The 13,809-nt window shown below is 34.5% G+C and overlaps 1 protein-coding gene across 1 annotated transcript in view; it reads right to left on the bottom strand.

Moving 5' to 3' along the window:
• Positions 1-13,273, bottom strand: part of LOC140709570 (desmocollin-2-like) — a 48,916-nt gene extending 35,643 nt beyond the window's left edge. The window contains exons 1-3 of the mRNA XM_073008659.1: positions 13,168-13,273; positions 12,233-12,448; positions 11,620-11,765 (exon numbers count right to left, since the gene is read on the bottom strand). Of these exons, the coding sequence (XP_072864760.1) occupies positions 11,620-11,765; positions 12,233-12,448; positions 13,168-13,228 (423 nt within the window). The 5' untranslated portion in view covers positions 13,229-13,273. The remainder of the gene's footprint in view (positions 1-11,619; positions 11,766-12,232; positions 12,449-13,167) is intronic.
• Between the last annotated feature and the right edge of the window lie 536 nt (positions 13,274-13,809).

The raw sequence follows: 13,809 nt of genomic DNA, 5'->3' as shown, positions 1-13,809 counted from the left end.
TTCCTTCTTCTTTTGTTCCCTTCAGCTTGCATTTTTAAAAACTTTTTTCTCAAAGTGTGATCTCATATCTTATAAATAAAATCTGTAGAAGGTTAGTTCTTTACGCTATATTTTTAAAATTTTTAAGTTATGCCATATTTAGTGCATGCAAGAAATTGATTTACAGTTTCAGTTTTATATTAATATAAACAAGCTAAGAAACTTTATGCTATTAAAAAATATCCAAGCTTAGTGATTTTTATGCTGAGGCTTTTATTCCATAATCTCAAAAAAATAGAACATTTTTGAAGCATTTATCAGTCACACTTAAGCGGTTTCTAGTTTTTGTTTTGATGAGGCAATGACAAAAATCCAATCTTAACTATGTACACACAAAAGAACAACAATTTTCATCACTTTCCTCTCCAGTTATGGAAATGTTTCTAGTTTATTCATTTATAGAACACTTGTATAGTGCTTATTACTAGGAGCCACTCAGTACTTTATAAATATTTGCTTTTAAAAACCTCATATCTACCTTCAGAGGTAGGCACTATTATTATCACCATTTTACAATGAGGAATCAAGTTAAGAAAGGTTCAATAACTTGCGTACCTTCACAAAAAACCGTAAGTGGTGAAGCTGGGATTCTTAACCAAGCATTCTGGCTGAAGAACCTGTGCTCTAAACATCATGCAATGGTATAAAAAAAATGTTGCAATGTCATTGTCACTAAATACATGTGCGTATAGTTAATAGCTCTTGTGTTTAGTAGGCATCCAGGTTAAATATAAATAGATTCAGTATCCATTTATTTTTATTTTTATTTTCTGGCACAAAAAGCTTTCCAAGAGAAAAATAGCCACAGACAGACATTCAGCTCTTGGTAATGCCTTCAGGCTTCAGATGGTCATTTCTGAATTTTCTAACATCTCTCTGTTAGAAAGCAAAATTTTTAAAATTTCTTCTTCAAAGAGGCAATTTTCTTGTAAAACTAGATAAATTTAATGTGGATGTTGCCATGTACTTTCAGACTAGTTCCTTAAAACAGTAGTTTTAACAGTTTGACTATTCATAAACACATTCAAAGAAAGACAAATAATAATTTATGTCCTTGACTCTATTAGTATTTTTAGAGGTAAAGGAAATAGCTTATATTTGTACATGTCCAGTTTAAAGCACTATACTCCAGGTCACAAATAAAGGGCATGTGTTTGGTAACAATTTCTTTAAAAGAATCACCAAAGAGACAGTGAGTATTTAGAAAATACGTTCTAAGGAAATTTGTCATGCTCTTTGCAGGAGACAAAATAGCCTTCAAATTTTTTTATCCAAATTCTTGTCAGCAAGTACATGATGGGTAATAGACAATATATGATCATGCTATTTTTTATATATCAGTAAAGATATTCTTAGTTTCTCTTCAGATCTAGGCAGGAGCATTATTGGTGAATATTGATTTACTTACCTTGTGTGTTATAGATACAAAAATTTTGTCTCTGACCAGATAAATGTACATTTCCTTGTAGTTACCTGCTTTATGTCACAGGAAAGGCCCCCTTCTATGTGCTTTTCCTAATTTACACAAGGTACAACACTAATAGCCAAGAGAAGCCACCAAGGTCACACCTATTTAAAAGGACAAGTTTTTGTAACTTTGTAAAAACTTGTTTCAGATATCAGGACTCAACTCATAAATTATGATTTGATAAGAAAATCTATTGAAACTTCTTCAGCTTATTCGGTCTCAGAACTATTTTTCAATTTTCCAATAAATTGTTTTTCTCGCTTTTTGCAAATGACGTGAGGCTCCTTGTCTTGTAACAATGCAACTTGGCTGGATGCTTCTAGCACAACTTCTCAACCGACACAATACTAAATGACCTACAGCTTATTTTATTAAATAAATAGTGCCCTTCTAAACATCAGGACCACATCTAATTTTCACTAATGAGCACTTTGTTGAAATATTCAGAATACCTTGATGATTTGAAATTAGGTGCGACGTAAACATTGTAGTCATTAATTTCTAACCACTGTCATCACAAAAATGATCTATTAAAAATATATTTTTCCATATTTCTTTTACAAAAGGTATACTCAAATATGCCAATACTACCTAGAGCTGCTGTGCAGATTTATTGTGAAGTAAACACTATAACATATGTTGATAATTAGCATCTCAATAACAATTAGCAGCGCACTAATATAAAATAAAGCCACAACACTGTCATATCATCATCTGTGCTGAAGTCAGAAACAAATCCCACAAGAGGAGGAAGTAAACAATTCCTTTTCATGAAGTCAACTTACAAAAGTACACCAGCCTGTGCATTGCACCCAGGTTTAAGGCCACTTATCATCAGGCATTTCAGGTTACAGCCAGTGAAATGGGCGTGAAATAGCTGTGCAATGGTCTATAAGTTATGGCTGTTTTCTAAGAGTTTGTAATTTTAGATTCTGAGCCCATATTCAGCCAAATTTTTTTCCTTAGGAATTTTCTGCAGCTTAGGTGGATGTTAGGCCTCTCAAGGGAAGTTTTGCTTTTGTTTCTGCTAGGAATTCCTCCAAATAAAACACCAAGACCCCTTTTCTTCTAATATCTTGTCTGGGTTTTCCAATACTTTGCAGTGTGCATAATTCAAACCCAATAGATTTCCTTTACATTTTGGAGGATGCTTTTTCGCTTAATTCAGAGCCCAGTCCTAGATGGGCAAACTTTCTTATTGTCTTCCCAGGCTAGCGTGTGAAGGTATCCTTTCCAGGTTTTCATCCTGAAGGACCTCTTATTTTATGAGGTTCCAACTGCCTGCCTTTATTGCTCCCAAAGTTTTACTTCCTGTTTCCAAGTGGCTGTGAAAACCTAAGCCTCTTCTTTACAGAGAAGATGCTCTCAGGGCACATGGCAGCTTTGAGGAGGCTCTGTTTTTGGCCCCTGAAATGTGCCCTAATTATTTTTTAGGTCAAATTTCCACATTAAAGGATAGTTATATTCCATCATACATTTCTAAGTGTTTTCTGCAGGAAATTCTTTGGAATATTTACCTTCTACGTGAAAATGGAAATAAATTGTAAATTGTAATACTGCTGATTAGGGTGCTCCTGGTGAGGCAGGAAAATAGGGTCTGGAGGCAGGGAACATATGGTCAATTGACGCTTCAGCTGTGACAGGAAATATCCTCTCCACAGGGCAAAGGCCAAGTAAATGACTTTGTAAGTTTACTTCATCCTCTTCATTTACATAGGGCATACCCCAAGTAGAGGGTACTTAAACTCCCCAAAATTCTGTAACAAGGTCTTTGAGCCCCATGCTCAGGCCTGGTCCCACACTGTGAAGTATACTTTCTTTTTTTTTGAAACAGAGTCTTATTCTGTCCCCAGGCTAGAGTGCTGTGGTGCGATCTCGGCTCACTGCAACCTCCACCTCCCTGGTTCAAGGGATTCTCCTGCCTCTGCCTCCCGAGTAGCTGGGATTACAGGCATGTGCCATCATGCTTGGCTAATTTTTGTATTTTTAGTAGAGATGGGATTTCACTGTGTTGGCCAGAATGGTCTCAATCCCCTGACCTCTTGATCGACCTGCCTCAGCCTCCCAAAGTACTGGGATTACAGGCTTGAGCCACAACGCCTGGCCTGGAGTATTCTTTCATTTTCAATAAAATATTTCATTCCTTCCTTGTGCTGTTTGTGCATTCTGTTCAATTCTTTGCTCAAGAAACCAGAAATCTGGACACTCTCCACTGTTAACGTATTTTTGGAGAGCCAGCCAGGAGGAAGAGGTTAGCCCAAAGTTTGGGATTTTTCTCCTTTCTCCTTTTCCTTTCTGCTCCATACAGGGGAATCTCTCTCTCTCTCTCTTAAGCGTGTTGAATATACTTTCATAAATAGAATTGGAATCATATTTCTCTCTGCTTAATTTCTCCAAAATTTGTAAACCATTTGTGAATATTCTTAATTCACGGCAATATGTTTGTTTGCATACAGTCAGGCTGGGTCACTAAAGCTGCTCAGGGAGAGAGAACTCAGAAACCTGGCATGCCAGCAAAAGGATTAAAAATTTCTTACCAGTCAATCTCTGGTCTCTTTCTTTCTGTGCAAACTGGTTAATCTCCTCTGTAAAGTTTTAACTTAATTGGTTTAATAATAATAAGAGCTTAAATCAAATATTTTGCCAGAAAAGTAGGAAACATACTGCTTCTTAGTTTATGTGACTTTAGCAGTCTTTGGGAAATAAAGATGGTTTTACAGATTATTGGTAAAAGACAATGTATTCAAAATATAAATATGTGGTCTAAATTATGTTCAAATATCAGGTTTTTAAAATGTTTTCAGGCCATAAACTGCTTCTTTGACTTTTGAAAATTGTTTCACTTGCCTGCTTTTCAGTTAGATAAGCCTACGAGAAATGTGGAGTTGGCCACACCCCTAACTATGCTGGAAATAGTTAAACTTTAGAACACAACTTACCAGGTTTTACACTAAAGTTAAAATTGCTAAGAGTCGCCACTGTAACTTGCAATTAAGATGACTAGAAACAGTTTTACATGCTAGTTGTGTAAAAACAGTAGAATGTATTTATTCTTTTATAAAAGGTTATAAAAGATTTTTGCTTCTTTAAAATTTCTGCATCATCTTTTTGACAAAATAAGTACTTTATGGTAATATGGAATTCCAAAATCAAACTTCAGTTTCAAATTTGTCTTTCTTAATGCCTGGTTTTCTGGATGGATCAGAGGGCCCCTGAAAACATCCAGACTCGTCTATGAGGTAAACGGGAGTATTTGTCGTGTTTAGGTACATGGAATTGCCAAAATGATGTTCAGTCTTCTTTAGGTTATATTTTTGTGAATAACACTAATATATGTTCCGAAATAGTATGGGATTTCTAAAATAGTATATGCTATCAATTATAATTATGGTTATTATGCTAAGTTATTGTAAAACACAGATATAACCAAATTTCCTTATATAAAACTACTGACCCAAGTAGAACAAAAATTAACTAAACACCAAGAAAATACTTTGTCAGGTTTTCATGTTAAACCAGCTGATACTGAAATTGTTTAAATAGTTTATAACCAGTGCTTGATCCCATATTCCTGGGCAGATAATTAAAGCTTCATGTACATTTGAAGCTTGTACACTTGGTGGGCCATTTAAACAGTTTGTAAAGGGATTTCATTCAATTGTCTTTGTCAATGCATGTTTTCTGGTGGTATAAAAGTTTTCCCATGCAAGAGGGCTGACGTTATAACAGATTATTATGCTACACTGTATTTTCACCAGGTAAAAAAGCTTTTTATGGTTTGGATCCTCTGAGAACATCGGAGAAAGACTGTCCTTGCCATCCACACTACAACAAAGCTTCAGGAACTTGGGTTTTGGGTTCATAGTTTCACAACTGAGATCCCACTACACTTTTGGAACTGTGTACCCATTGGATTGTATTTTACCAATAATCTGTAAAACCTTAACAATGGTAAAGTTAACCAGGGACATTTCTCGCCAGAAGAACATGGCATCCTTGATGTGAATAGCCTTTCCCAAGTTCACAGGTTAAGACTTTTACTATTGTGAAACTCTTTTCTTTGAATATTTTTTTTTTCTTGCTTATGCCTCTACAAAGAAAAAAAAAAGCATTCTGTTATGTGCACTTATGGGGTTATACTTTTATTTGTGAAGGAGTTGGCCACCAGCCTTATACATGGATAACCTTATCTTTGATAGATAAAGATGAAGGCCCAATGTAGGTAAGAAACTTTAATGGTACATACATTGCCTCATAATCAGTCAAAAACAAAACATTAGTTTCCTCTTAATCCACATCATGGGTTAAAGAGTACACTGGCAGGAAGCCTTCACTCTTCTAGAAGGGCATCATTTGTTAGGTCCTTTTTCCATGGTTTAAAGTAAAAGAAGCAATGATTAGAAATGTATACCTCACGACAGGCTCTACAGCTAATTCTACTTTAAAGGTTATCGTCACACAACAGACTTTGAATTCTCTTGTGAAAGTTATGCTAAATAATAGAATTTAGTAAACAGAAAAGTACCTGTGCAGCTGCTGACACTTGTGGCCTATGGAGAAATACATCAAATGCAGATTATAAAAATTCAGTTGTAGAGGATTAATGAAAAGAACACGTAGTCAAGAGAGTAGACTCTTCATTTAGCTCATTCTTTAATCTATTTAATTTTAGGTGGTTTGATTTATGGGGACCCCGGGTAAGGAGCATACACTGAACTATTGGTATTATCCTCCCAATAGTCGTAATAATAGTCTCCCTGGTGAGATGTATTCTCTTAAAGGTTTTAAATGCATGCAAGCAGCCAGCTCTAGAATGTCATATGGTCTCTCTTCAACAGGAATGACAAGAGCTGAAAGAAATGTGCAACAATAAGGACACTGTAACCTATAAGTGACGTGCTGAGACCAGAAACCCAAAATGATGGTAACTGAGAGTGGTGCAAAGGCCCTAAGTTTTAGTCACACTCTCAACTAAGTGAGAACCTGACCAAAAAGGGGGAATTTTTAAAACAAAATTCTGGGAGGCCATTGTTTTGGACTCAGCTCATGCACTAGGCCCCAACAGACCAAACCAAACCAAAATGGAGTCTTTGTGCTAAGACTTTAAGGAAACACATGGATTCGAGAAAAGACCAAGTTTTGTTTTTTCTTCTGCAAATCTTTATAACAAACATTTCTGACAACATAGGTATCCACTCCCCGAAGTTCCCATTAAATATTTTAACCAAATTCATTTCCTCTCACCTAGAGACTATCCTCCTTCAGATGATCATGCAACAAAGGTTCCAGCCAGTTCCAGGCGAAGACACCAGCCCTGGCCATCAAGAAGCTACCCTGCCTCCACTAGATAGAGCAGGATGAGTTCTGTGATCCCCAACAGATAGGGACTATGCCTCAAGCCAGTATGAGCAGTTACAGAAAAAAAGATCATTGGTCCCTCTGCCTCCCACAAAGATTTATGGGATCACATCTCTCAGCGGGGAGATGAGGCAGGAAAATAGGGTCTGGAGGCAGGGAACATAAGCCGATTTACACTTCAGTTATGACAGGAAATATCTTCTCCATAGGTCGGTAGGCCAAGTAAATATAACTTTACTTCATCCTCTTCATTTACATAGGGTGTACCCCAAGTAGTGGATGTTTAAATGCCCCAAAATTCTGTAACGGGGCCTTTGAGCTCCTCTGCTCAGGCCCACTCCCACACGGTGGAGTGTACTTTTGTTTTCAGTAAAAGCCATCATTTCTTCCTTGCTTTGTGTGTTTTGTCCAATGCTGTTTTCAAGAGGCCAAGAACCTGGACACCCTCCACCGTTAACAGTGGGATCAGTAACAGCAGGAGGCAGCAGCAATTTGTTCTTTCATAGCTTAATTTGAGTTATCTATAATTTACATTTGAAACAAATTTGTAGATCTTACAACCCCAAATGGAGCATCTTAGTGGGTGACATGCAACCTGGATAAGAATAACTATACCAGGCTGCAAGCTTTTTGAAAGCAGGTAAGTTAGTTCTCAGAATGACCAGAGACACTACCATACAGTTTGGCCCAACGTTTGCACTGTATTTAAAAAGTGAGACTTCATGTAAAACAAATGCATTGGGCCTTGAAGGATAAGAAGAATACTAAGAGGTACAGGAGGGAGTAAAGGATGCATTAAATTGAATTCAAAATCCAGAGTTCTTAAAGCTGGTGCTATGATCCAAGGAGAAAGCAGATGTGTAGAAGTCATTAGGTAATGACAGTAGCCAAGAGAGATTTCAAATATCCTTGAAAGTCACAGTAGTTAGGAATTGCCTTTATTATAAAACACATGATATGGCCGGGTGTGGTGACTCACGCCTGTTATCCCAGCACTTTGGGAGGCGGAGGCAGGCGGATCATGATGTCAAGAGATTGAGACCATCCTGACCAACATGGTGAAACCCCATCTCTACTAAAAATACAAAATTTAACTAGGCGTGGTGGTGCATGCCTGTAATCCCAGCTACTCAGGAGGCTGAGGCAGGAGAATCGCTTGAACCTGGGAGGCGGAGGTTGCAGTGAGCCGAGATCATGCCACTGCATTCCAACCTAGGTGACAGAGCGAGACTCCATCTCAAAAACAAACAAACAACAACAAAAAAAACAGGTGATAATCATTTGTAGGGTGAAAGTGGGATGTGTGCTGAACTTCACTTCCTTTTAAAATGTTACTTGAAAATCTAGTGCCTGATTTTGTCAAAACAAAGACGTGTGCCACCCAATTCCTGCTTCTGTGAAATATGCATTTTCTAGCAACCAGTTTATCATAATGCAGTTTATTATCATGACCTGAGTTTTCTTAGAAACATGAGCTTCAGATCAATATATCAATTGGCAATAACAAATTTGAAGTTGGCAATAGCTAATGGCATCTGTAAAATTTATCTCCTTAAGATGTGCTAACTAACATACATTTGGAAATTAGTTTATCTGGGAGGACATAGCAGAATCGTGTATATGTGTTTTTTTGGGTGCTGTATTAGGAGTCTTTTGTTGTTGTTATTTTAGAAACAAAAGGTAGACACTCTGTACCAGAATTGCTTCAATTAAAATTTTCAAGACATAGAGATCATGTGGAGAAAAATATTTAATCACATGGAAAATCATCTATGAAAGATTTCCAGATGTTTATAAAATAATGATTGCTATGATTTCAGATACTTTTTCACCACAGGAATCATGAGAGTGGTCTTTGTGGTTGTTTTTGTCAAAAAATAGAAGAGTATTGTGACTAAAGGGCTGGGACTAAGGACTGGCTCTACTTTCAATAACCATGCTAGGTTCATTATTTAACTCTGTAAACAAGAGCTTCTTCACACATAAAATGTGAATATTAATTTGCATGTGTTGCCAAAAGCCTTCAGAAAAACCTAGTGCCAATTCAATCTGAATTCCCAGAGAAATGAGCTGTCAATTCCCCATACCATTTCTGACAAAAAATATCATCTGCTTTATTTTATAATTCAATACAAAAATAGAAATTAGATTGTTTCATTTTCCTTTCTTTATTTGCTAGTAAAGTTGGTAATATTTTTCATATATTAACTTTCAATTCCCATTGAGATTTTTTTCTTTCTGATTTATAAAAAGCTTGTTATTGACTAAAATATTAATATTTGAAATTACTTTATAAATGCTTCAAATATATTTGTGCTAATGTTTTGTTTCCTTTTTAATTTCCTTTATGCTATTTTTGGACTGAAGACAGGTTAACTGTCTCTGTAGTTATATCTACCAATCTTGTCCTATATGAGGTCCCAACTTGCTTAGATGCCACACAGGTTAATTTGCATATAATAACAATTGATGCTTGCCTTGTGATGACTCTTCCTAAATTAACATTTCATAATTATTTTCATGTTTCTTCATATTAAAGATTATATTACATATTAATTTTTTATATTTTTAAAGTAGGAAATGGTGTTCATTGTTTTCCAAAATGGGTTCTTACTCTAATTACATTTATGTAATAATTTATCATTAATCTACTATTTTATCACTTGGATCCTAGACTTACTATTATTTTCCATTGATATATATATATGTATCTATCATTTACTAGAAATATATATTTTAATACTATAACTTTCTAACATTTTTGCTAAACCAAAATTGGTATTTTTCTTAGGATACTTTGAACAGTCATTACAAAATACCATATACAGCATGGCTTAAACAAAAGAAATTATTTTCTCACAGTTCTAGAGGTTGGAAAGTCCAAGATAAAGATCTGGCAGTGTTCAGTTTCTGGTGAGAGTTCCCTTCCTGGTTTGCAGGTAGCCACCTTCTCATTGTGTCCTCACATGGCAGAGAGGGAGACCAAGCTCTCTGGTGTCTTTTCTTACAAGGACACGAATACCATCACACCATGTTCTCACCTTTATTTCTTCATCTAATCCTAATTACCTCCAAATACAAGTACGAGTAGTTTCCAAATGCAGTCACACTGGGAGTTACGGGTTCAATGTGTGAACTGAGAGTGGAGCTATAATCATTCAGTCCATAACAGCATTAAACTTCCATTTATAAATAACATAAATTTTTGTTGTTTATTCTTATAGATAAAATTCATCCATCTGCCTTGGCTTTATGTAATAATATTCTATTGTGTGTACCTTCATATGTCAGCTTCAGTCTTTTTTTGAACAAAGTGTAGTATAATAAACTTTATTGTGCTAGAGAATTTTGGCTTCAACTTATTTTTTCTAAATGATGCATTTTGATAACTTCTACCTAAAGTTTGGTTGAAAGTATTTTTAGAGAAAAAGTATTTAAATTTAGTAACAGTATCTTCAGCAATGTTAAGCCAACCCATCTGATGGTGGGAAATGTATAGCCTTTTGCCTACTCTCAAGAAATCAAGTATTCTTTCCTGAACCAATCCTTCTAGTCCCATAAGAGAACAAATTTGAATGATTTTACAGATGAAGAACAGAGATCGTTTATTCTCATACTTATTGGAATGTAGGAATTCACACACAAAATGAAAGTGACACTAGTAAGTTTGTAGAAGTGCAACTATGAAGGACATCTACTGAGAAATTGTACCTTAGAGTGTATTGGGATGTATTATTGAAAGCTGGCATAAGGAGAGTAGGTTCATTAGCTTATGACATCCTCTGAGTCATTGTTGAAGCCATGCAAGTCACTTTATTAAATTTCTCCCTACAAAGATTTTTGGCCTGGTTTATTGTGTTTTCCAGACATAATAAGCCTAAAGTGGGGATTGTAACACTGAGTCATGACCACCGCTAACTATTTTAGCTCACTAAGAACACATATGAAAGTGCTCACCATGCAAGAGTACGCGCAGGCTCTAAACAATGTTTGTGGTTTTAAATATTTTTATGAGAAGTTATTGTCTTTTCCATAGGATCCAGTGTTAGAATTCTTACTGTACTCAAGCACCAAAAAGAGTGTAAACAAAATCATAAGATAAAAAAATTGGCACTACCTATAAAGGCAAATTTTTCTTTCTATATGCGTCTGCCAATGAAAGTAATGTACAGAATTTTATTGATGTAAGCCTTGAACAAGCCAAGTAAAATATATTCTTGCATTAATTTAAAAAAAAAACTTAGAATTTTTTGCCTCTATACTTCATGTTTGTGAGACTCTGAGGCTGATCTCAGAATCTTTATTAGTAAAAAATATTAAGATATTTCTTCCTTGAAAACCAGAGAGGGTGAGAAGAGGCAGGCAAACCACCGAAATGGATTAAAATGTATCAAAGTAACTTCTTAAAGCTCTAGGACATATGTTTGCTTGCTTATGGAAATATGTTTAACCACAAAATAATCCCTCCAACAACTTCTGAAATACAACCAGAGGTATCAGCACCTTTCATCCAAGTTCAGATTTGTAAGACAATCAAATTAGTTTAGAAGTCACACAGGTTAATTTGCATATAATGACAATTGTATCAATGTATGTTGCAATTAGAATATTTTTAGACCAATATGCTACTCTCTCAATTTAGATCCATACCAAGGACTCTGAAATATAACCATTTACAACTTCCCCTCATTTTTATTTCTCCAGAATGTGCTTTCAAAGGGATAACAATGTCACAAGCAGTGACTCATTCTTACCAGAACATTGATGGTCACCTGAGCAGTATCACTTCTCTGTCTCAGGGGATCAGGGATGGCATCGTTGTCCAAGTCTGTTACTTTCACAGCTATCTTGTACTGTGATTCAATTTCTCTGTCTAGTGAATCTAATAGCTTTATCACTCCTGCTGCAAAAATAAAGGGAGACCTGTTATCCCAGGATTAGTAAATACTTGCAATATATTCTAAAATGTTAATTCTATAAATGAAATTATTACAATAATGAATAGAAATTAACTAATACAAATAAATTCATTATATATTCATACCCCTAAAGTGTAATTATAACAGGTATTAAACTATGCACTATTTTATTCACCTGTTAAGTCACGTTCTTGGATACATGGAAAAGCACAAGTGCATAGGCTTTATATAGAAGATCAATATAGCAAAGATCAAAGCTTTAGTGCTTTGCCTTAGGTAAGTAAGAATTTATGGATACAGCTAACAAATCCAGGTGAACATTAAATAGTTCAAGAGAAAGTTTTTAAGATGTTCTCATGATCATAGTTTCTAAATAAAATACATTTCCAATGAGTGTATATGAGATCTTTACTTTTATGATTAATTGATATCAGCGCTTTTACAATACCTGTATCTGGTTTAATGTAAAATTTGGGAGGTGTTCCCAAATTGCCTCTAACAATGGTATATTTCATATTATTAAATGGCCAGACTGCATCAGTAACTTTTCCAACTAGCGTATCAACTGGACTATTTTCAAATACACTGAAGGCAAATGCTGATGCAGTTCCAATTGGATTCAGTTCATTTATGCGACTCACCCTTACAATGACTGTAATAATTGCTATGGAAAAGAAAGCACATAAAAATGTAGCTGAGGTAATAATGTGTTTTCTTCAATAATCCTTTTTATCTTTTTAATTAACACCTCCTATTATATTACATTTATTATATTTTATACTAAAATCTCAGGGCATAAATTATACATTTATATTGATAAGTTTTATTAAATTATTAGGAGTAAAACGTTCCATTGATTCTTTTTGAACACCTGTCAAAGCAATTGTTTTTTTATAGTGTGTTTATATATAAATGCTACTATTCTGAATTAAAGACCATAGTTTCCAAAATCTGACAAACTATTCACCAATTGAAATATAATCAAAATACTTCAGCATAATAATGAAAGAAATGCAATTTACTATGAGAATCTGAATATTAGTATTTTCTCTAAAGTAGAATAAACAAATAATTCCTTGAGAAATATTTTAAATACACAAGAATTCTAAAAGTGTTTATTTTTTGACATTGCATTTTAATAACTGTAATGTGCTGTATTAAACATTTGGGTTTCATTCTCTAGTTTGTTTTTATGTAGACTGAGTTTTTAAATAGCTGTGCATGAGCACTAAATAGGTTAATATAATAATATATTGCATACGTTATTATAACAGATTATTTGAATACTTATAAATATGACAAACTTCTGAGACCCAATTTTTAAATGCACTGGGTGCTTTCTATGTCAAACTATCTTAATATTTCAAATTAGTAATTTCTTACTTGATAGTACAGGACTTCCTTCGTCAGACACTTTCACAAACAATGTATGTTTGAAATGCATTCCTGCAAAAATAGCGTTATCAAAATCCAGATGTCTAGGTCCAATCTGTAGATGAAAAACAGTGTATCAATGGTTCACTTTGTTTTCTTTGGTTAAACATCTCTTTTGTTATTTACATGAATCCAAAATGAAGACATACGAAACTTATATTGGTAACAAATTAGTGAAAGTGATATTCTAGAACAGCAGTGTCCAATAGGAATATGAGTCATAAATGTGTGCCACATATGAAATTTAAACCTTTCTAGTAGCCATATTTTAAAATAATACAAATAAGCAGGTAATATTAATTTTAATAAAGTATTTTATTTAGTCAAACATATCCCAAATGCTAGCATTTTAAATTACAATCAATATCAAAAATATTGATAAGATGTTTACATGTTTGTTCATTCTAATTCTATGAAATTCTTTGCTTAATTGAAAACTATAGCATATCTCAATTTGGACAAAACACATTTCATGAGTTCAAAGGTATATGTAGCTAGTGGATTCTGTACTGCAAAATTTTATATAATATACAACTATAAATTTATTGCAAAACTAAGATGATATTACTTCATATTCTGGCACTTTGTAAT

Source organism: Chlorocebus sabaeus, chromosome 21, assembly GCF_047675955.1.
Source record: "Chlorocebus sabaeus isolate Y175 chromosome 21, mChlSab1.0.hap1, whole genome shotgun sequence".
Taxonomy (NCBI): Eukaryota; Metazoa; Chordata; class Mammalia; order Primates; family Cercopithecidae; genus Chlorocebus; species Chlorocebus sabaeus.
The sequence above is the reverse complement of the archived record's forward strand: the minus strand, read 5'-3'. Positions and strand labels throughout refer to the sequence as shown.